General features: G+C 44.9%; 1 protein-coding gene across 14 annotated transcripts in view; it reads right to left on the bottom strand.

Annotated features, from left to right (window-relative positions):
* Positions 1–23,774, bottom strand: part of dnm1a (dynamin 1a) — a 105,635-nt gene that overhangs the window by 64,486 nt on the left and 17,375 nt on the right. For all 14 annotated transcript variants that reach the window (XR_006080646.1, XR_006080645.1, XM_042311018.1 and 11 more), the window contains exons 2-12: positions 22,525–22,598; positions 16,602–16,751; positions 15,848–16,051; positions 15,546–15,644; positions 13,689–13,849; positions 13,056–13,198; positions 12,144–12,279; positions 11,043–11,110; positions 9,332–9,470; positions 643–729; positions 113–183 (exon numbers count right to left, since the gene is read on the bottom strand). Coding sequence is in view for 12 of the 14 variants with exons in the window: in XM_042311018.1 (XP_042166952.1) it covers positions 113–183; positions 643–729; positions 9,332–9,470; positions 11,043–11,110; positions 12,144–12,279; positions 13,056–13,198; positions 13,689–13,849; positions 15,546–15,644; positions 15,848–16,051; positions 16,602–16,751; positions 22,525–22,598 (1,332 nt within the window). In the remaining 2 variants the exon portion in view is untranslated. The remainder of the gene's footprint in view (positions 1–112; positions 184–642; positions 730–9,331; positions 9,471–11,042; positions 11,111–12,143; positions 12,280–13,055; positions 13,199–13,688; positions 13,850–15,545; positions 15,645–15,847; positions 16,052–16,601; positions 16,752–22,524; positions 22,599–23,774) is intronic.

Raw genomic sequence — 23,774 nt, 5'->3', positions numbered from 1 at the left:
GAATCATTAGTACGTCAGGGTAGGTCAGAGTTCACAGACTGTACTGTGTCTGTACTGGGTTATCTGTTCTAATTGACTGTATCAGGAAAGTGGTCAAGAGGGCGACACTCACTTGGCAAAGCCAATGAAGTCCTCATGGTTGGTGTTCATGTAGGCCAGCTCAATGTCAATCAGCAGCATCACCTAGATGGAGGGACACACATCAGGAGTTATTAGACATAACAGTTTGAATTGGGAAGATAGTCACTGGTGTAGTGGAAACCCCCCGCAGGCTCCTGGGGCCCACCCGCCCGTCATCTCACACCCATCTCTAAATTGGATTACTTTTTTAAACAAATCATTTTGACAGCAACCCTCCTTTTTAATCTCCATGTGTTGTAAGGGAAGTGTTTGTGTTGTCCATTCTACCTGGTAGTAGTCACTTTTTTAGAGCGGGGCCCAAACTCCAAACTTTGCAGTGGTCCACAGAAACTGCGCTACGCCAGTGAAAATAGTGTGTGTGTGTGAGACAGTGTGTGTGTGTGTGTGTGTGTGTGTGTGTGTGTGTGTGTGTGTGTGTGTGTGTGTGTGTGTGTGTGTGTGTGTGTGTGTGTGTGTGTGTGTGTGTGTGTGTGTGTGTGTGTGTGCGCGTGTGAGTGTCACCTGGTCCTTGGTGCGACTCTCGCGGTCTCGGATATGCTGGGTGACAATCTTGTCCATCTCCTCCCTCAGCATGGGGTACTGAGCCAGCTGTGGGTACAGGACAGCACATGGCACACCGTGTGGGTAGGGAGGCACAGTTCAGACACGGACCAGACACAAAGCACAGCCAACACAGCCAAACACACACACTCAAGCACTAACAGCACAAAAACATACAGTGCACGCACAACAAGAGCACAGCACAGACTCTGCCCTAGTCACAACAATGTAAGTTCATCAGTGTTAATATTGGCTTTTCTTAGTGTGTCTATCTTTCCACAAGGGGTTAATCAAATTACAAGTCAATGAATAGTGCAAAGTCTGTATTACTGCCATAAAACACTAAACAGACTTCTGCCCAACAAATAGTCTTCTGCCCAACAAATAGTCTTCTGCCCAACAAACAGTCTTCTGCCCAACAAATAGTCTTCTCCCCAACAAATAGTCTTCTCCCCAACAAATAGTCTTCTGCCCAACAAATAGTCTTCTCCCCAACAAACAGTCTTCTGCCCAACAAACAGTCTTCTTCCCAACAAACAGTCTTCTCCCCAACAAATAGTCTTCTCCCCAACAAATAGTCTTCTCCCCAACAAATAGTCTTCTCCCCAACAAATAGTCTTCTCCCCAACAAATAGTCTTCTCCCCGATAACACATTATTTTCCTGGCACACTACGGCCTTTTTCCATGTGTTCTTTGTAAACACACCAATACAGACATTGGTGTACTTCCAATACAGCAGACACACAACAGAATCACAGAGTCTGTTAGGAGGAAAGCCAACTGAATCACAGAGTCTGGTGGGAGGAAAGCCAACTGAATCACAGAGTCTGGTAGGAGGAAAGCCAACTGAATCACAGAGTCTGGTGGGAGGGAGGAAAGACAACTGAATCACAGAGTCTGGTGGGAGGGAGGAAAGCCAACTGAAATCACAGAGTCTGGTGGGAGGAAAGCCAACTGAATCACAGAGTCTGGTGGGAGGGGAAAGCCAACTGAATCACAGAGTCTGGTGGGAGGAAAGCCAACTGAATCACAGAGTCTGGTAGGAGGAAAGCCAACTGAATCACAGAGTCTGGTGGGAGGGAGGAAAGACAACTGAATCACAGAGTCTGGTGGGAGGGAGGAAAGCCAACTGAATCACAGAGTCTGGTGGGTGGGAGGAAAGCCAACTGAATCACAGAGTCTGGTGGGAGGGAGGAAAGCCAACTGAATCACAGAGTCTGGTGGGAGGAAAGCCAACTGAATCACAGAGTCTGGTGGGAGGGAGGAAAGCCAACTGAATCACAGAGTCTGGTAGGAGGAAAGCCAACTGAATCACAGAGTCTGGTGGGAGGAAAGCCAACTGAATCACAGAGTCTGGTAGGAGGAAAGCCAACTGAATCACAGAGTCTGGTGTGAGGGAGGAAAGACAACTGAATCACAGAGTCTGGTGGGAGGGAGGAAAGCCAACTGAATCACAGAGTCTGGTGGGAGGGAGGAAAGCCAACTGAATCACAGAGTCTGGTGGGAGGGAGGAAAGCCAACTGAATCACAGAGTCTGGTGGGAGGGAGGAAAGCCAACTGAAATCACAGAGTCTGGTGGGAGGGAGGAAAGCCAACTGAATCACAGAGTCTGGTGGGAGGGAGGAAAGCCAACTGAATCACAGAGTCTGGTGGGAGGGAGGAAAGCCAACTGAATCACAGAGTCTGGTGGGAGGGAGGAAAGCCAACTGAATCACAGAGTCTGGTGGGAGGGAGGAAAGCCAACTGAAATCACAGTGAAATAAAATAAGCTGACGTCTGGCAAGTTACAATGCATCCTTTGCGTTGGCTGTTCAAGGTCACAGGATCACATTGGAATCAATGAGATCCTTCTCTTCTATCGTTGGATTTATCACTTCCTGGCATGGGCCCAAATACACAGTAGGCAACATTGAGCTCTTTAAGGCTTATTCATATGTGTAGACAGATAGCCATGTCATTGACGCCTATTATATAACAGTACTATACTGTCATCTATACTGTCATCTAAACACAAGTCCTGGTGACTTATAGTACACTGGTTCTTTGGCTTTGATGACACATTGCAGGGCTATTTCACATACTGTGCTATAATGCCATGTCGGGCTATTACTAATACAGATGTAGGGTCTTAATTTGATCACCTTGTTGCAGTCGAACTTTCTTGCAATGCAGGTAATGTTCAACTTGTACTGTAGTTCAGGTTAAAAAATTCAGAGCTGATTTTTCCCGCAAATGTATCATCCCCTAAAAAAATGTCAATTTAGTATAAAACTCACATTTCCTGTTGCTGTAGGATTATTTGGCTCAAATTAAGATCCTACATCTGTACTACTACCTTATGGCCAGGTGACTTACTAGAGCAGACATTAAATTGACCAATCAAAATAAGACTGATATTAGTGACTTTATAACATTTAAGACCAATTAACCAATGTGTCGTTGTAAAGAAGCTTAGCAACTTTCACATCCACAACATAGTTCCAGCGCAGCCAGTCAGGAATGTTCTGTTTGACAGAGATGCATCGTAAAAAGTACTTTGATATACAATAACTCATACAAACAGGGTATGGGCAGCATGCAGGAAGATTGTTACACACAAACACACACACACACACACACAATGCATGGGTAGCAGGGGGAGGACAAGGAGAGAGAGTGGAAGAGGGCAGAAAGACCTCTTGTGGATATTCTGTTTTATGGTCATGAAAAAATCCACAAGAGGGCTCTTTTACATTTTTTCAAAAAAGTGCTTGAAGAATAAACAAGTCAGTGAGAGGTGAGACACAACAAGATGTAGAAGACAATAAAGAGAGAGTGGGAGAAAGAGAAAGAGAGAGAAACAGAGAGAGATAGATGTTGTGGGTAGATCTGTTAGTTGAGATGCTAAGATACAACTGCTCCACCTGCAACAGCACTAGTTACTACAACAGATCAAATCATATCGACAGACACAGGAATGGAAGTGAGTAGAATCGACTAGAGGAACTCAAATCAGATGACAGAATCGGAGACTGAGAGGAAGTCACAAAGATACAGTATTACTCACTGAGGAGAAAACACACAAATGCTGGTTACGATGGGAACTTGGGACAATAAGTTCAATTGTCTACTTTGGCCAATCAAAAACAAAACAGAATAAAAACGAATGTTTGAATAGAAATAGAATGACAAAAAACAACAAGGGAGTTAAATATCATGGTAAGACCAGAGTAAGGATAGATCCATCGTCTCAGTCCTACCATATTCAGACTATCAATGTGAATGCGATTCATATTGTTCACCAGCGTTGTACTGACTACATAGCATGTTCCCGAGTGCACACAGGACATAGATAGTGAAGTGTGACAGAAAGCTAACCGTATCACACTTCTCGAGAAGATGATGTTTAATCAATAGCAGTGTGCATAGTCAGGTGTCTCCTATAGAAAATAAACAACATACTGTACATTCAGAAAGTATCCACAACGCTTTTCCACATTGGATTGAATTGTCATCTTTTTGTCAACGGTCAGCACAACATACTCTGTAATGTCAAAGTGGAAGATTATTATTATTATTTTAGTGTGCTGTAATTAATGGAAAATCAAACACTAATATATCTTGATGAGATAAATATTCAACTCTCTGAGTCAATACATGTTAGAATAAGCTTGGCAGCGATTGCAGCTGTCTTTCTGGGTAAATCTCGAAGAGCTTTCCACACCTGGATTGTACAACATTTGCCCATTACTCTTTAAAAAATTATTCAACTTCTGTCAAGTTGGTTGTTGATCATTGCTAGATGCCATTTTCAAGTCTTGCCATAGATTTTCACATTGACTTAAGTCTGAACTGTAATTAGGCCACTCAGGAACATTCAATGCCGTCGTGGTAAGCAACTCCAGTGTATTGTCTTGTTTTTAGATAATTGTCCAGCTAAAAGGTGAATTTGTCTCCAAGTGCCTGTTGGAAAGCAGACTGAACCAAGTTTTCCTCCAGGATTTTGCCTGTGCTTAGTTCTACTCTGTTCATTTTCATCCCACCCCCAAACCAGTGCCTTATTTCAAACAGGACGCATGTTTTGGAATATTTGTTTCTACAGACTTATGTACAGGCTCAAAACTCCCTAGTCCTCATTGCTCGATTGAGGGACCTTACAGTATGTGTGGGGTACAGAGATGGAGTAGTCATTTAAAAATCATTTTAAATGCTATTATTGCACACAAAGTGAGTCCATGCACATTTTTACTCCTGAACTTATTTTTCCATAACAAAAGGGTTGAATACCTACTTACTCAAGACATTTACATTTCAGCTTCTCATTTTGAATTAATTTGTAAACATTTGTAAAAACATAATTCCACTTTGACATTATGTAGGTCAGTGACACAACATATGAGTTTAATCCATTTTAAATTCAGACTGTAACACAACAGAAAGTGGAAAAGGTCAAGGGGTGTGAATTCTTTCTGAGGGCAGTGTAATCTGGCTTACCATGACAATACATGTTTGAATCCTTTCACGTGTTGAAAGGACTCCTCTTTTGACCGCAAGTGACCACCATCTGTCTTTTGCATTTGCCAAGCTTACAAAGTCAGTACACAGTAAATAAATTTCACTGTATATTGTCACTGATGGGTGAGTTGACTCTGCTTTGAAAAAAATGGTAGTCGGTCTTCTGAGTCAGACAGAGTATTCATCATTTTTAGGATACCATCATTGCATATATGGAATGGCAGGTTTGAAGAAAAACAAATATTTAAATCTGCTATGTAGCTGGCTCAGAGCCAACACTGAGTCTTGTTCTTTGTCATTTGGAAACAAATATGTAAGAGGGCCAGGCACATTTGCAGATAAACTTCAAACACTAATATCACACCACAATACAAAAACCATGGAGAGGAGGAGAAGAGAAAACTGTGGAATAAGGAGTATGAACGAAGAGACTGACTGACAAAGACAAACTATGAAATGATTTCTTAGCTGTGTGGCTTACTGTGCATTCTATAACGGGAACGTATACACTACCAGTCAAAAGTTTTAGAAAACCTACTCAGTCAAGGGTTTTTCTTTATTTTGACTATTTTCTACATTGTAGAATAATAGTGAAGACATCAAAACTACAAAATAGCACATATGGAATCATGTAGTAACCAAAAAAGTGTTAAACAAATCAAAATATATTTTAGATTTGAGACCCTTTGCCTTGATGACAGCTTTGCACACTCTTGGCATTCTCTCAACCAGCTTCATGAGGTGGTCACCTGGAATGCATTTCAATTAACATGTGTACCTTCTTAAAAATGTATTTGTGGAATTTCTTTCTTTCTTAATGAGCCTCTCTTTTGAGCCAATCAGTTGTGTTGTGACAAGGTAGGGGGTAAAATGTTTAACACTTTTTTGGTTACTACATAATTCCAATTGTGTTATTTCATAGTTTTGATGTCTACAATTAAGAAAATAGTAAAAATAAAGAAAAACCCTTGAATGAGTAGGTGTTCTAAAACTTTTGACCGGTAGTGTATGTCAAACTAAATAAATACAATCAGACACAATGAGACAATCAGACACAGAACTACCCAGCATAAAAGGACCAAGCAGCATGGTAACAAGGAGCAGAGGGTTCTGGACTCCTGGACTTGGGAGGAGATACTAGACGGTAAGGGACCCTGGAGTCAGGCTGGGGAATATCGCCGCCCCAAAGAAGAACTGGAGGCAGCGAAAGCTGAGCGGCGGCGATATGAGGTAAGGCAGCGCAACAGGCAAGAGCGGCAGCCCCCAAAGCTTTCTTTGGGGGGGCACACGGGGAGATTGGCAGAGTCAGGCGATAGACCTGAGCCAACTCCCCGTGCTTACCGGGAGAGGCGTAGTACTGGTCAGACACCGTGTTATGCGGTGAAGCGCACTGTGTCGCCAGTGCGCGCTCATAGCCCGGAGTGCTATATGCCAGCCCCCCGCAACTGCCATGCGAGAGTGGGCATCCAGCCAGGGCGTGTTGTGCCAACTCAGCGTGTTTGGTCTCCGGTACGCCGTTTCGGCCCAGGGTATCCTGCGCCGGCTCTGCGTGCTGTGTCTCCGGGGCGCTGGGATGGTGCAGTTCGCCCTATGCCTGTGCTCCGCCCGTGCCGGGTGAATGTGGGCATTGAGCCTAAGGTAGAGGTGCGAGTGGTATGCACCAGATCTCCAGTGCTCCCCCACAGCCCGGTTCAACCTGTGCCTGCACTCTGGAGGGTCCGGGCTAACGTGGTCATCCAGCCTGGAGGAGTGGTGCCAAGGCTGCGCACCAGAGCTCCATTGCTCCCCCACAGCCCGGTCCATCCGGTGCCTCCTCCACGCACCAGGCCTCCTGTAGGTCTCCCCAGCCTGGTGGGTCCTGTGGCAGCTCCACGGACCAGGCTGTCTCTCTGTCTCCTCCCTCCAGAGTCTCCCGCCTGTCCGGCGCCACCAGAGTCTCCCGCCTATTCAGGGCCTGCTGTAAGGGTCCCCAGTCCGAGGTCGGTGGCGAGGGTCGCCACTCCAGAGGCGCCACATAAGTGGGCCAAGACTAAGGTGTAGTGGGGTCTACGTCCCGCACCAAAGCCGCCACCGCGGTGAAATGCCCACCCAGACTCTCCCCTATAGGTTCAGGTTTTGCGGCCGGAGTCCGCACCTTTGGGAGGGGGGTACTGTCACGTTCTGACCTTAGTTCCTTTTTTTTATGTCTCTATTTTTTGGTTTGGTCAGGGCGTGAGTTGGGGTGGGCATTCTATGTTTTTGTTCTATGTTTTGTATTTCTGTGTTTGGCCTGGTATGGTTCCCAATCAGAGGCAGCTGTCTATCGTTGTCTCTGATTGAGAACCATACTTAGGTAGCCTGTTCCCCCCTGTGTTTGTGGGTAGTTGTTTTGTGTTGTGTCACCTTGCAGGACTGTTTCGATTTTCGTTGTTTCACGTTTGTTATTTTGTGTTCAGTTGTAATAAATTTAACATGGACACGTACCACTCTGCATTTTGGTCCGATCTCTCATATTCCTCATCAGACGATGATGAGAATCGTGACAATCAAATGGTTATTTTTGCCTCTTATTCGACCAAACAGAAAGCATATAGCTACAACACTAACCACTATAGATCAATTATTTGAATTGTTCATTTGCTTCCGATTTGTAGTCCAGGCATCGGTCTATCCCTACCTCTAAAAATGACGCAAGTCAGACTCCGAACGTGGCTCGGTTCCTTGGTTACCTTGTCACTACACTTTCGTATGGTGGAGGTGAGTTCGCTCACTACCATATCTATACACTTCAGTGAGGGTTCCTTCAGCTTTTGGATCTGCTTTTTCACTATGGCCTCAAAGGCCAGGTCAGGAGTGAACAGGCCCGTCCTGTAGAGAGGAGGTGGTGACGGAGGGGAGAGAGAGAGAGAGAGAGAGAGAGAGAGAGAACCAAAAAAATCCACAGGGATAGAGAGCAGGTCAAAGCAGAGAGAGAGATAGAGAGGCGAAAGCATAACACAAGAGGGCCACACAGAGAAGGAGAGAACGTATAAGGAGGAAAAAAAGAGGGATGACAGATTGAGAGACAGATGAAAAAGAGGGGATAGTGACAGGTCAGGGGGAGGTGGGTAAACAGTAAAGAGAGAATAAAAGGCAAGTGAGACATTTGGTTTCCCTTGAAGCCATTCTAAAGAGGCCAGCGCTGAGGTCTATCCCTCTATCCAGAAAGGGAGACAGAGAGAGAGAGAATACAGCCTGCACCACTCCACCGGCCAACAGCTCTGAGTTATGAGCCATGCCAGACCGTAGCTGTGCACCCAACACCCCAGACGAAGCACCTTGCTCTTCCTCTATACCTAACCCTAAATCTTCGTCCTCTTCTCCCTTTCCCCCTATCTCCATCTATCCCCCAGCTGACCACACAGAGCAGGGTCACAGCGTTTGTTATTCCGCTGTCCCAGAGTCACTGTGGTCAGGCCACATTCCATAACATGGCCTGGTCACAGTGGAATTAAGACCACTGGTATTAAAACCACTGGGGCCCCTTTGGCTGAGTGTGGTCCTAAAGGGCCCTCTAAAGCTGACCTTGGCCCTTGGTAATCATCCAGATCTTCACATTGTCATGGCTCCTGTCTGCTGCAGGTGCACAGCCGGTCTTACAAGCAGGAAGTCTGGATGCTGAGGTCACCCAACATGGCTGCCAGGGACAACAGCGGAGTGACACTTTGATGTGACACTCAAGGCATTGAAAATGATTTATCCACTGCTAAAAGGAACTCAGTCACCTGTGACTTAACATAAATTAAACGTCTTGAGATGTGTTAATTTGACCGTAAATTTGATTTTGAATGTCAATTTGATCATTTTCATCCTTTACTCCTGTGTCAAAAGTTGCTACCCTTGACATGTAGCCACAGAGCAGCAACTCAGCAGCATCCAGACCCCTTCTATACCCAGCACAGTTCTATAACATGGCCATGCGATTGCCACTCTGCCCAGCCACCCCATCCAAAGCAGTAGGCAGGCAGTCCCTCACAATACCCCAACTACCCCAGTACGCCCCCTACTGTCCCAACCCGGGAAAACAGGGTCTGGAAAACGAGGCAGTGCGGTGATACGATAACAGGGATGACATAGCAGGTTTTGGTGGGAGGGAGAGATGAAACCATAGTGTCGCTCTCCATCATGTGCGTTTACCTTCTGAGTACACTGCCTAACGGTATTGACTAGCTCAGAAATGACCATGTCCACACATTTCTGGCAGGGCTCTTTGATCTTGCCGATCTGCCTTTTCACAATGGTCTCAAAGGCCATGTCCGGGGTGAAGAGGCCAGTTCTGCCCGGTAGAGAGAAAATGAGCGACAGGTTCAAAAAAGAGGGAAAAAGAGAAAGAAGGAGGAAGAGGAGGAGGAGGAGGTCAGGCAGAGAGAATAGTGTTACTTGGAAATAAACTCCTCCTCACAAACCCCTTCCACATAAAGCATAAATAAGAATCATGCACAGCAAGATAAAGACAGATTATAAATTTCAACAAAAAACAGTATTAAAAACGAAGCTAAATCATCACATCGTGGTTTGGGGGAAATATTGAGCTAGTTCGATAAAAGCACAACTGAACTTAAAGAACAGAACTTTTATCATTATTACTATACAGCAGGGATCATCAACTAGATTCAGCCGTGGGATGATTTTTACTTGAGCGGATGGTCTGGGGGCCAGAACAGAATGACTAATAATTTGTACACTGCAAATTGACCGCAAGAAGCCCAAACAGATATAACATTTAAAAAAACATTTGTACACGATCACATACAGTATATCTCTCTTTTGTGTGGGAGTACTTTTGAACATATATCCTGAATAAAAATCTAATTTGAATGGGGTTTTTACAGTCTCCCCAACCCAGCAAAAAAAGAATGATAACTTTTCAGTCATCTTTGGAGGGGCAAATAAAAAAACCTGTGTCGCCAGGTGGAGACCCTGCTATACAGTATGTGAATAGTGTTGCCCACATATTACAGCATAGGACTCATCCAGATGACGCCATTACTTTTGGAATCCCTATACCACTACACCCTAATGTCTCAATTCTCTTGAACGGTTTCCTTTCACCATCCCCTCCTTCAGAACCACTGACCGGGTAGAGCTCACCCTCACTGTCAGAACAGGTTTACAGGCCATTTTGCTTTCACAAAGGAAATGTGACAAGGAAATGCAGACAAATAGCAATACTGTTCCAAGCTCAAGTAAATTTAGATTTTGCAGCTTTTCTGAGGGAAACTGTATGCACTAAGCAAAAATAATTGTTCATAGTTTAAGTTAGTTTGTGTTCTTGGCAGTAGGTCACCAGGATCATGTATTCTGCTACATAGCTCAAACCACCCCCTGTTCTTGAAGACTTCCTTCTAGCTTCACTGTGGGAGGTGGAGTGGGAGGAAGAAGGGGGACATTCAACAGGTTCATTTCAACAGGTTCACTTCCTGAATAGCGATGACGTCACTGTCGGATTCTGATTTATATCGCTCTGGGACCTACGTAAAAGACAGGGCGTTGTCATGGGACGGGTAAAAAGTGAGCTAGGTCACACATGACTGGCATATCAGGCTAGGGCTTCAACAGACAGACAGTCATACATACAAGATACAGACAGGTAGACACGGGGCAGGGCAAGGAGCGAGAGAAAGATACCATCCAACCAGCGGTCACAGATCTAATCACAAATCCCTCCACTTCTGTTTCTGATAACATCAGTGTGCGACAGCATGCTGGGTGCCTGTCTGCGGTCAATGTGTCTCGAGGTCTTTGTGATCAGATGGGTGACGGCGATTAGAGTTGGCCTGGCCCACAGCCGCGAGCCAGGCGGGCGAGGACAGGGGAGGGAGAGGGGGATGGGGAGGAAGGACGTTGCCTAATGCCGTGGATGTTCTTAATGGCGTAGCTGATCTCCTTGCGAAGCTCCTTTTCGTTAAACTCCATCTGTACGGACACAGAAAGAACACACACACACACACACACACACACACGCGCGTTAAATAGTGAGCACACGCCTCCGACGCACAGCAGATACCTCATAGATAGAGATGGAAGGTCCCTTGTATGCATTGAGTGGCTCTGAACAGCGAACAGAATATTCTTCACAGGAGCAAATGTACAACAACAACAACAAACCTTCAGACTAAGTACTAACACTGCTTAGTTATTCCATTCAGTCTGACACCTCTGCTAATCATTTGATATGACACAGCTATACCATGAGTTTATGATGACAGACAGTCTGACTGTGCGATGTTTAACGACTGAGGCTGTAGTCTGGCCACAGCAGGCCCAGATCCTGTGGCCAAGGCCAAACAGAATGTTTTACTGTGAAGGGAGGGAGGGAGGGAGGGATGTTTTCCTCATAAAGTCTCTGGGTTGTGCCTCCCGAGTGGTGCAGTGGTCTAAGGCACTGCATCGCAGTGCTTGAGGCGTAACTACAGACCCAGATTCAATCCCAGGCTGTGTCACAGCCGGCCGTGACCGGGAGACCAATGAGGTGGCGCACAATTGGCCCAGCGTTGTCCGGGTTAGGGGAGGGTTTGGCCGGCTGAGATTTCCTTGTCCCATCGCGCTCTAGCGACTCCTTTTGGCGGGCCGGGCGCCTCCAATCTGACTTCGGTCGCCAGCAGAACGTTGTTTCCACCGACACGTTGGTGCGGCCGGGTTAAGCGTGCATTGTGACAAGAAGCAGTGCGGCTTGGCAGGGTCGTGTTTCGGGGGACGCACGGCTCTCGACCGTCGTCTCTACCGAATCCGTAGGGGAGTTGCAGCGATGAGACAAGACCACCAATTGGATATCACGAAATTGGTGAGAAAAGGGGTGAAAGTTAAAAATAAAAAAATTCAACAAATAATAATTATTGTAATTATAATAATGTCTCTGGTTTGGGGTCGATCCACAGCCCTGTCTCAAGAGTTAGGAGAGCGGGGGCCCTGGTAAGAGACACACACACATACAGTACAGTACACACACCTTGACCAGCTCGAAGGGGAATCGCTCGTGGAAGATGCGGTTGATCTTGGCTCCGCCTGACAGCTCTGCTGTGTCGATCTGGTCCCCAGAGCCCTCGATACGCTTCTCAAAGTCCACTGAGAACTGCTGCACCATCCTGGAGAGTATAGGATACAGGGATAAGGGAGTTAGACGTGTGTGTGTGTGTGTGTGTGTGTGTGTGTGTGTGTGTGTGTGTGTGTGTGTGTGTGTGTGTGTGTGTGTGTGTGTGTGTGTGTGTGTGTGTGTCTGTGTGTGTGTCAAATCAAATTGTATTTGTCACATGAGCCAAATACAACAGGTATAGGTAGACCTTACCGTGAAACACTTACTTACAGGCCCTTAACCAACAATGCAGTTCAATAAATATAGTTAAGAAAATATTTACTAAATAAAGTAAAAAATCTAAGCATATCTAAAAGTAACATAAGAAAATGACATCAACAAAAAAATGACAACAACAACGAGGCTATATACAGGTCAGTCGAGGTCATTTGTAAAGTGACTATGCATAGATAATAAACAGCGAGTAGCAGCAGATTAAAAACAAAAGGGGTGGAGGGGGGTCAATGCAAATAGTCTGGGTAGCCATTTGATGAATTGTTCAGCAGTCTTATGGCTTGGGGGTAGAAGCTGTTTAGAAGGCTCTTGGACCTAGACTTGGTGCTTCGGTACCGCTTGCCGTGTGGTAGCAGAGAGATCAGTCTATGACTTGGGTGACTGGAGTCTTTTTTTGTGTGTGTGTGTGTGCGTGTGCGTGTGCGTGTGCGTGTGCGTGTGTGTGTGTGCGCGCGCGTGTGTGTGTGTGTGTGTGTGTGTGTGTGTGTGTGTGTGTGTGTGTGTGTGTGTGTGTGTGTGTGCATGCCATCGTGCGTACTTGTGTGTCCTACTCACTGCAACAGGGCCTTGGTCTTGCGGGAGGGGTCGTCAGGTCTGAAGTTCTTGTACTCCTCCACCTCCTTCTCTATAGACAGCAGCTGGCTCTGCAGCTTGGCCCGCAGCCCCGGCAGAGTGTCCCGGATGTGATTGGTCAGTTGCTGCGGAGGGCAAGGTCCTCAGTGTGGGTTATGACATGCGAAGGAAGAGATTACAGTGATCTAGCATACCAGCCTACTACCGTTCTACTCTCTCATCTCTAGTGGATATTGTAAACTCGTGGAAAGCATCAAAATGCGTCATGTGGATGGCTCATCTGGTAGAAGACTTCTCTGAAGGCTATAAAAATGAACTGAAAAGATACATATTGTGAACGCTAAAATAATATTCCTACTATGCACTTTGGTAATGATTGAGGGATTTGAACCACAGATCAGGAAAGTATTAGTGTTCCCCTCCACACACACAAAGGAGGACTGACCTGGTTGAGTGTTTTTTGTAGGTAGGGGACTGACCTGGTTGAGTGTTTTCTGTAGGTAGGGGACTGACCTGGTTGAGTGTTTTCTGTAGGTAGGGGACTGACCTGGTTGAGTGTTTTCTGTAGGTAGGGGACTGACCTGGTTGAGTGTTTTCTGTAGGTAGGGGACTGACCTGGTTGAGTGTTTTCTGTAGGTAGGGGGTGCCCATGCGTTCAGCCAGGTGTCTGTATCCAGGATGGGTCAGGAAGAACTTCCTCTCTGCAGCCATGGCCGCTGTGATGTCCTTCTTCCCATCTATGTCCTTCTGACTCCTGTTCACCACACCAATGTAACCTGGGACAGAGAGCGAGGTCAGCTGATACTGGACATATCAGGATGCAAAGATAGGCACAATGTTGTTTTGTGGAGAGAAAAAAAGAAAGAAAAGTTTGTTAGGGTAATTATTATTCTTGTTTGTGTGGGTGAGATTTATTTTCTTGTTTGTTTGCCTGTCTGGGTTTACCACACTGGGTAGTGGGCCGAAGGAGGAGGGGAGTTCTGGGGGGAGGTGTGGAGGGTAATCTGGGGTTCCATGAAGTTACCCACATCCCTATTGTGGGATGGTTATTTGTAACAGCTGTCGATTGTACTACATGCCTACATATCCTGCTATGACTGAAAACAAATAAAGAATGTCAGCCACATGGGCAAGAAGGATCACATATCCCCATCTAGTTAAGTTTTCTCATGCATTTCTCTGTTAAGCAGTATGTCTTGCTCTGTAACCTTTTGGACTGAACGAATAGCCTTGTAAATATGCTAGTGGTTTAACATGAGGCCTTCCGACACGGGAGAGTGACAGAAGCAGAGAAGGTAGAGACAAAGGACATGGAAAACGTTCAGGAGCACATGCCTGGGTTCTAACCAAGCGCCAGTGGAAAAACGACACATAAGCGGATTGCATTAGGGTTTCCCACAAATATATTTTATTGCAAAGAAAATAACAGATGTTTTTTCCAGATGTGTCACTGAAATCAAGACATTGTTTTTGTCCACCTTTCTCTCTCCCTTTCTTTTCTTCACTCTCTCTTTTCTTCACTCTCTCTGCAATCTTCTTTTTCTCTCTCTTCCTCCAACCCTCTCTCTCTCTCTCTCTCTCTCTCTCTCTCTCTCTCTCCTCTCTCTCTCTCTCTTCCTCCAACCCTCTCTCTCTCTCTTCCTCCAACCCTCTCTCTCTCTCTTCCTCCAACCCTCTCTCTCTCTCTCTTCCTCCAACCCTCTCTCTCCCTCTTCCTCCAACCCTCTCTCTCTCTCTCTTCCTCCAACCCTCTCTCTCTCTCTCTTCCTCCAACCCTCTCTCTCTCTCTCTTCCTCCAACCCTCTCTCTCTCTCTCTTCCTCCAACCCTCTCTCTCTCTCTCTTCCTCCAACCCTCTCTCTCTTCCTCCTCTTCCTCCAACCCTCTCTCTCTCTCTCTTCCTCCAACCCTCTCTCTCTCTCTCTTCCTCCAACCCTCTCTCTCTCTCTCTTCCTCCAACCCTCTCTCTCTCTCTCTTCCTCCAACCCTCTCTCTCTCTCTCTTCCTCCAACCCTCTCTCTCTCTCTCTTCCTCCAACCCTCTCTCTCTCTCTCTTCCTCCAACCCTCTCTCTCTCTCTCTTCCTCCAACCCTCTCTCTCTCTCTCTCTCTCTCTCTCTCTCTCTTCCTCCAACCCTCTCTCTCTCTCTCTCTCTCTCTCTCTCTCTCTCTCTCTCTCTCTCTCTCTCTCTCTCTCTCTCTCTCTCTCTCTCTCTCTCTCTCTCTCTCTCTCTCTCTCTCTCTCTCTCTCTCTCTCTCTCTCTCTCTCTCTCTCATCCTCTAACCCTCTCTCTCTTTCTCCAACCCTCTCTCTCTCTCTCACTTCCTCCACCCCCCCTCTCTCTCTCTCTCTCTTCCTCCAACTGCTGCAGTGAGCAAGACAACTAGATAACCACTAGAGGGAAGCACTGAGACAGTGTGTGTGTGTGTGTGTGTGTGTGTGTGTGTGTGTGTGTGTGTGTGTGTAGTCTCACCTCTTCGCAGTGGGAGCAGCTTATTTTCCAGAATTTCTCTGGCGTCAGTCCCCTCATCCATCAGATCCAGCTTGGTGATCACACCAATGGTTCGCTGACCTGGTCACACACACACACACACACACACACACACACACACACACACAAAACATTAGCAAAGTCCAGATCTGCACTGTAGGTAGGTTCAATTGCATCCTTGTCTAACTGTTCTGTCACAACTTGATGTTGAATGATACTGAGAGCACAGATGAAAGCAGAAGGCCTACAGTTCCTGCCTTTAACCTCTTGTTAACCTCACCCACCCTGTGGGTCCACTTCTTTGGCAATCTTCAGGGCATCTGAGTTGGCCAGATCAGAGTTGGCCGGGGAAACAGCCAGTAGCAGACAGTTGTCCTTGGTCACAAACTGATATAACATGTCTCTGATCTGCTGCTCAATGTCCGCAGGCTGGTCCCCTACTGGGACCTTGGTCATCCCCGGCAAGTCCACCAGAGTCAGATTCAGGACTAGGGGAGAGAGGGGAGAGAGAAGGGCAGAGAGGGGTAAAGGGAGAGAGGGGAGAGAGGGGAGGACAGAGAGGAGAGAGATGTGAAAGGCCGAAGGATAGAAGGGGAGGGGAAAGGGGAAGAGAGTGTGGAGAGGGGAGAGGGGGGAGAAAGGAGAGGGTAGAGAGGTGGAGACAGAAAGAGATTTGTAAGTATGATATCAGATCTGATGAATGATACTAACCTTGAAAATAAAATACTATATAATATAATTAATAGAACCTGATTGAGACTCACTATACAACAACCAACTTTGGGCCCTGCTATACAATCAAACTGGTTGCCAGTTTTGACCAATAGGGAATAGGGAAACTTGATTCACCAAATTCTGTGTATAGAATTAAGATACTTGTATTCCATTTTATAAAGTTAAACTCTTTCCTACAATCAAAGTATTATGAGTGTCGCCAAGGTAGTTCTGCCAAGTTGCCCATGTGCCAAGATGCCCATGTGCCAAGTTGCCCATGTGCCAAGTTGCCCATGTGCCAAGATGCAGGATCTGTGTCCTCACCATGCGGGGAGTAGACCCTGAGATTTATTGGCACAGGTGAGATTCCCTTATTCTGCCCAGTGATGCGGTCCGTCTCCGCCTCAATCTCCCCACGAACCTCATCGAAGTCTGTGAACTTCTTCCCCTTACAGTGAAGGAACTCTGCATATTCTGCAGAAGGAGAGGGGGACAGAGAAGAGGAGAGGAAAGGAAAGGAGGAGTGAGGATAACAAAATCATTCAAGAACCATGACAAAAACAGGACACCATTTTTGGCAGCTTGAATGGAAATGAGGACAGTTGTTCTGTCATATCTTTGCTTTTCATCACTCACAGTTTGAAAGATAATGTAGCAACACTAGATGGCACTATGAGACGGACACAGACCTTGTAATGATCCCAAAAGAATTAGAAGCCCATTTTGTCCACTTGGTAATACAGGATATGAATAAGGCCTAAAATGTAAACACCGCTCCTAACAGGATCTCAGGTGACCATGGTTGGTCTTGACAGAGATTGGTGTTTTGTTTATTTATTTTGCAAAGGGATTATTTAGAATCTACCTCTCCAATGACTTTGGGTAGGCTATACATTACTTGAGCATTAAGGACTGAACCAGGTTTTCCTCTAGGACAGTTTGGTCTTCATGAACCTTAAAATATATATTGAAATGTTGTAATATACAGAAAACGCAATACATCTACAAACTGGGTTTCAAAAAACAAATAAAGCAACACCTCACAGCACAACGCCTCTCGCCCATGTGACCAAATGTTTGTGTGTGTGTACGGACATGTATGTGTAATTGATAGATGCACACACACACACACACACACACACACACACACACACACACACACACACTACACATGTGTATGTACGGACATGTACAGTGCATTCGGAAAGTATTCAGACCACTTGACTTTTTCCACATTTTGTTACGTTACAGCCTTATAAAAAAATAGTATTAAATATTGTTTTTTCCTCATCAATCTACACACAATACCCCATAATGACAAAGCGAAAACAGTTTTTTTTTAATGTTTGCAAATACTTATTCTTGTACTTATACAGGTGCTTCTACGCCTGCATTGCTTGCTGTTTGGGGTTTTAGGCTGGGTTTCTGTACAGCACTTTGTGACATCAGCTGATGTAAGAAGGGCTTTATAAATACATTTGATTGAATTTGATTGATTGACTTATTTACATAAGTATTCAGACCCTTTGCTTTGAGACTCGACATTGAGATCAGGTGCATCCTGTTTCCATTGATCATCCTTGAGATGTTTCTACAACTTGATTGGAGTCCACCTGTGGTACATTCAATTGATTGGACATGGATTGGACAAGGCACACACCTGTCTATATAAGGTCCCACAGTTGACAGTGCATGTCTGAGCAAAAATCAAGCCATGGTCGAAGGAATTGTCTGTAGAGATCTGAGACAGGATTGTGTCGAGGCACAAATCTGGGGAAGGATACCAAAAAATGTCTGCAGCATTGAAGGTCCCCAAGAACACAGTGGCCTCCATCATTCTTAGAAGATTGGAACCACCAAGACTCTTCCTAGAAGGGCCTTGGTCAGGGAGGTAACCAAGAACCCGATGGTCAATCTGACAGAGCTGTAGAGTTCCTCTGAGGAGAAGGGAGATACTTCCAGATGGACAACAATCTCTGCAGCACTCCACCAATCAGGCCTTTATGATAGAGTGGCAAGACGGAAGCCACTCCTCAGCAAAAGGCACATGACAGCCCGCTTGGAGTTTGCCAAAAGGCACCTAAAGACTCTCAGACCATGAGAAACAAGATTCTCTGGTCTGCTGAAACCAAGACGAAACTCTATGGCAAAGTACAGAGAAATCTTTAATGAAAACCTGCTCCAGAGCGCTCAGGACCTCAGACTGGGACGAAGGTTCACCTTCCAACAGGACAACAACCCTAAGCACATAGCCAAGACAACGCAGGAGTGGCTTTGGGACATGTCTCTGAATGTCCTTGAGTGGCCCAGCCAGAGCCGGATTTAAACCCGATCTAACATCTCTGGAGAGACCTGAAACTAGCTCCCCCCACTCCCCATCCAATCTGACAGAGCTTGAGAGGATCTGCAGAGAAGAATGGGAGAAACTCCCCAAAATCCAGGTGTGCCGAGCTTGTAGCGTCATACCCAAGAATAGTTAAGGCTGTAATCGCTGCCAAAGTTGCTTCAACAAAGTACTGAGTAAAGGATCTGAATACTTATGTAAACGTGATATTTCCATTTTTTTATTTTGACAAAATTTGCTAAGATTTTGATAAACCTGTTTTTGCTTTATTGTGTGTAGATTTAATTTAATCCATTTTAGAATAAGGCTGTAACGTAACAAAATGTGGGAAAAGTCAACACGTCTGAATACTTTCTGAATGCACTGTATGTATAATTCATAGATGCACACACTACACACACCCACACATCATTATTATTCATTTATTTTGCTTTTTTTATGTTGTACATTTGTGTCTTCCATTTCATTTTTATGTTTTAAAAATGTGTTTAAATTGTAAAGTATTTTTGCTTGTAAAGTTTATTTCCTTATGTGTCAGACCCCAGCAAGACTCACTGTCACCATTGCTGGCCTTCTAGGCAGAGTTGCAAAGAAAAAGACATATCTCAGATTGGCCAACAAAAATAAAATATTAATATGGGCAAAAGAACACAGACACTGGACAGAGGAACTCTACCTAGAAGGCCAGCATCCCGGAGTCGCCTCTTCACTGTTGACGTTGAGACTGGTGTTTTGCGGTTACTATTTAACGAAGCTGCTAGTTTCTCAAACTAGACACTGTAATGTACTTGTCCTCTTGCTCAGTTGTGCACCGGGGCCTCCAACTCCTCTTTCTATTCTGGTTAGTGCCAGTTTGCACTGTTCTGTGAAGGGTGTAGTACACAGCGTTGTACGGGATCTTCAGTTTCTTGGCAATTTCTCACATGGAATAGCCATTATTTATCAGAACAAGAATAGACATGAGTTCCAGAAGAAAGTCTTTGTTTCTGGCCATTTTGAGCCTGTAATCGAACCCGCAAATGCTGATGCTCCAGATCCTCAACTAGTCTAAAGAAGGCCAGTTTTATTGCGTCTTTAATCAGGACAAGATATTTCAGCTGTGCTAACATAATTGCAAAGGGATTTTCTAATGATCAATTAGCCTTTTAAAATTATAAACTTGGATTAGCTAACACAACGTGCCATTGGAACACAGGAGTGATGGTTGCTGATAATGGGCCTCCGTACGCCTATGTAGATATTCCATTATAAATCAGCTGTTTCCAGCTACAATAGTCATTTACAACATTAATGTCTACACTGTATTTCTGATCAATTTGATTTTATTTTAATTGCTTTTCTTTCAAAAACAAGGACATTTCTAAGTGAACCCAAACTTTTGAACGGTAGTGTATATATATATATATATATATAATATGTTGCATTGTGATGAAGCCTGTTATTGAAAGCCTACTCTGCCTTATGAAGTTACCATAACAACACTACCAAGCCACTGTCATCAAATCAAATCAAAGTTTATTTGTCACGTGCCCCGAATACAACAGGTGTAGACCTTACATTGAAATCTTACTTACAGGCTCTAACCAATAGTGCAAAAAAGGTATTTGGTAAACAATTGGTAAGTAAAGAAATAAAACAACAGTAAAAAGACAGGCTATATACAGTAGTGAGGCTATAAAAGTAGCGAGGCTACATACAGACACCGGTTATTCAGGCTGATTGAGGTAGTATGTACATGTAGATATGGTTAAAGTGACAATGCATATATGATGAACAGAGAGTAGCAGTAGCGTGAAAGAGGGGGTGGCGGGTGGTGGGACACAATGCAGATAGCCCGGTTAGCCAATGTGTGGGAGCACTGGTTGGTCGAGCCAATTGAGGTAGTATGTACATGAATGTATAGTTAAAGTGACTATGCATATATGATAAACAGAAAGTAGCAGCAGCGTAAAAGAGGGTGTAGGGAGGGGGGGCACACAATGCAAATAGCCATTTGATTACCTGTTCAGGAGTCTTATGGCTAACAGGACTATTTGCACACACACACACACACACACACACACACACACACACACACACACACCCACACCCTCTTTTACGTTTTTTTGTGCTAGACTTGGCACTCCGGTACCGCTTGCATTGCGGTAGTAGAGAGAACAGTCTATGACTGGGGTGGCTGGGGTCTTTGACAATTTTCAGGGCCTTCCTCTGATACCGCCTGGTGTTGAGGTCCTGGATGGCAGGCAGCCTGGACCTCAGGAGCACTGGTGACATTTCAGCTTCTAATTTTTTATACATTTCTAAACATTTCTAAAAACATTCTTCCACCTTGACAATATGGGTTATTGTGTGTAGACCAGTGACACCAAATCTCAATTTAATCCATTTTAAATTCAGGCTGTAGCACAACAACATTTTGAAAAATTGAAGGGGTGTGAATACTTTCTGAAGGCACTGTAGGTAAATGGTGGTTTCTTCCCTGTCTTCTCTCTGGTGGTGGCGAGAATGATGAAGAACTATACAGGCTACGTATGCACAGTGGAGGCCCGGCGGAGGCTTCACCACTTTGGCCAGTCAGAAAATTGAAAGAAAAATCAAAATTGACCCTGTGTCTGCTTTGATGTTCAAAAAACTCCTCTCTACTCTAACACAGTGGAACCCAGAATATATGTGACCACTTGGTTACAGTGACACCATTCTCCCAAGTGGCCACTGCAAAGCCCAAGGAGCCTGATCCTCTCTGGAAGTTGCTGTAGCCCTGCTTGGAATATTTAGCCTACATTGGCTATTGGTTGAGACGCAGGGCCCATTCTAGCCTGGTGTGACAGGGTGGGCAATTGGAAATGTGAATTGGGCCAAGTTGGAGGTAATAATGAATTTCGGTTATAGGTTATTGAGCTGCATGAATAGACCACACCAAAAGCTTGAGTATATGGCTGTTTTAAAACAAATGCACAGAGCTGTCGTTCACCTGTCCTTCAGCACCACAAGTTGGTTCAACTTGTTTAACAACATTGTGCGATCCTGGTGCTGTCCTTCAGCACCACAAGTTGGTTCAACTTGTTTAACATCATTGTGCGATCCTGGTGCTGTCCTTCAGCACCACAAGTTGGTTCAACTTGTTTAACATCATTGCACAATCCTGGCGCTGTCCTTTCAGCACCACGAAGGACGCTCTAATTACTTAAAATGGCATGTCATCAAGATCTGTTGCCTATGGCTAATAGTCAAACTCATCACATAATATTATTACTACTACAAATAGAAGATTATCACTTTTCACAATGGTGCTCATTCAGTAAAGTTAGATCCAAGCTGAATCAATGTCTTGCAAGATCACATTTGCATTTTCCATAACATAGTATGCCTGCGACACTACTGTTACAACAACAACACCTCATTTGTAATGAGATTTTAGGATGGTTCGCTGAAGCTGAATAGTAAATTAAATGCGCCAAATACCAACAGAGCCACTATGTAGGATATACGCTTTGAATGAAACAAAACACAAGAAAGGCTAATAATGTTTTAACACCGTCTGCTCTAATTCACTCACAGAACAGCCATTCAGGAATATATAAATGCGTATTACCATGAAACTGATTGAGATCAATCAAATGATTTGCATGGAGATGCAGTTTGGATGTTTCACCGGTAAAACGTGAATAATTATCATTCACAATTGAGAGTGATGATGGCAGATGATGCAATTGGAGGGTGCATTTTATGCATATTCAATATTGATAGACTATTAATTTGGCTATATCTTACAGTACAAACTTTGACTGAGAAAATGATGACGTCCTATACAAAAACAATCACTATCCCTAACCTAAAGAAATTGCACTACACCACTGCTCTGGTGAGGAGGCAGGTGGAAGGGAGGGATGGGGAAGAGTTTACCTGTGGGACAGTTGATCAGCTGGAGGACCAAGGGACGGCGGGTGACGATGCCAGAGCCACGGGGAAGGAAATCTCTGTAACACACGGGAGAGAGAAAAGAACCATGGTTATGGAAACACCTGGGCCCATATTCATTAAGCATCTCAGAGTAGGAGTGCTTAATACATTTTTACCTCATAGAAAGTGGGACTGCGAGACATATTGAAGTTTCTGTAAATGGCTGTTTTTCAGGAAACACTTTCTATTCCACCTGGCAGTCTTTGTCTGGGATGTGATGCGATACAATTAGCTCTTTCTGAGAGTAGCTCACTTAAGAGCCTGTGCGAGGGGGAGAGAGAGAGAGAGAGAGAGAGAGAGAGAGAGAGAGAGAGAGAGAGAGAGAGAGAGAGAGAGAGAAATAAGATTGCAGAGAGGGAGAAAATGATGGAGAGGGTGAGGAAGGGAGAGAGCAGAGTACATAATAGAAAAAACAGTGAGAGAGAGAGGGTGCAGAGAGGATGAGAGAGAGCAAGAGAAATGGAGAGAGAGAAAGAAAGCGCAGGGAGCGAGAGAGCTGTACTGTAGCTCTAGCACAGCTGAGGAGCACTCTCTTTCCTCAGCTCCATTGTCAGGTGGCAATGAATGGAATCAGTGCCTTGCCAGTCAGGCCTGGGTCTTTAATGGATAAATCACTGGATAATCAGCACCATAATTGCAGGCTTTGTTCAAACAATGGGCAGCTAAAGTTAGTAGCCTGAGAGCCTACCCTTATCATGTGACAGTGGTGCTTCTGCAAGCTGAGAACAGGACTCTACATTCTGCGGGGTGTTTGCTGAAGAGCAACACTAATCTCATATACAAAATCTTATTGGGACAAATATCCCACATAAAACAATTAATTCTCCATTAATTCTCCATTAATTCTCCATTAATTCTCCATGGCATGGAGTGGGAAGAGAAATTAAACATTTCCTCGTTTTTTGTGCCAAGACTGAAAGGCTCTCAGAAGACATTCTCCACAAACTAGCATTGTAGACTCTATAGACTCCCTCTGAAGCTTTTATCAATGTTTTCAACTGTTCCGTTTTTCTTTTCATTTGCAGCTCTGGGTCAAAAAAAGTGAGAGAGAGAGGGAGAGTGAGAGAGAATCAAGAGAAAGATATGTGTCTCTTCAACTACCTCAGAAAAAGAGAGAGAGAGGGAGAGCGTGAGAGAGAAAGAGCGAGAAAGAGAGAGTGAGAGAGCAAGAGAGAGATATGAATGTCTTCACC

The sequence above is a fragment of the Oncorhynchus tshawytscha genome, linkage group LG33 (assembly GCF_018296145.1).
Source record: "Oncorhynchus tshawytscha isolate Ot180627B linkage group LG33, Otsh_v2.0, whole genome shotgun sequence".
NCBI lineage: Eukaryota > Metazoa > Chordata > Actinopteri > Salmoniformes > Salmonidae > Oncorhynchus > Oncorhynchus tshawytscha.
Note: the sequence above shows the minus strand (reverse complement) of the source record. Positions and strands in the feature narration are given on the sequence as shown.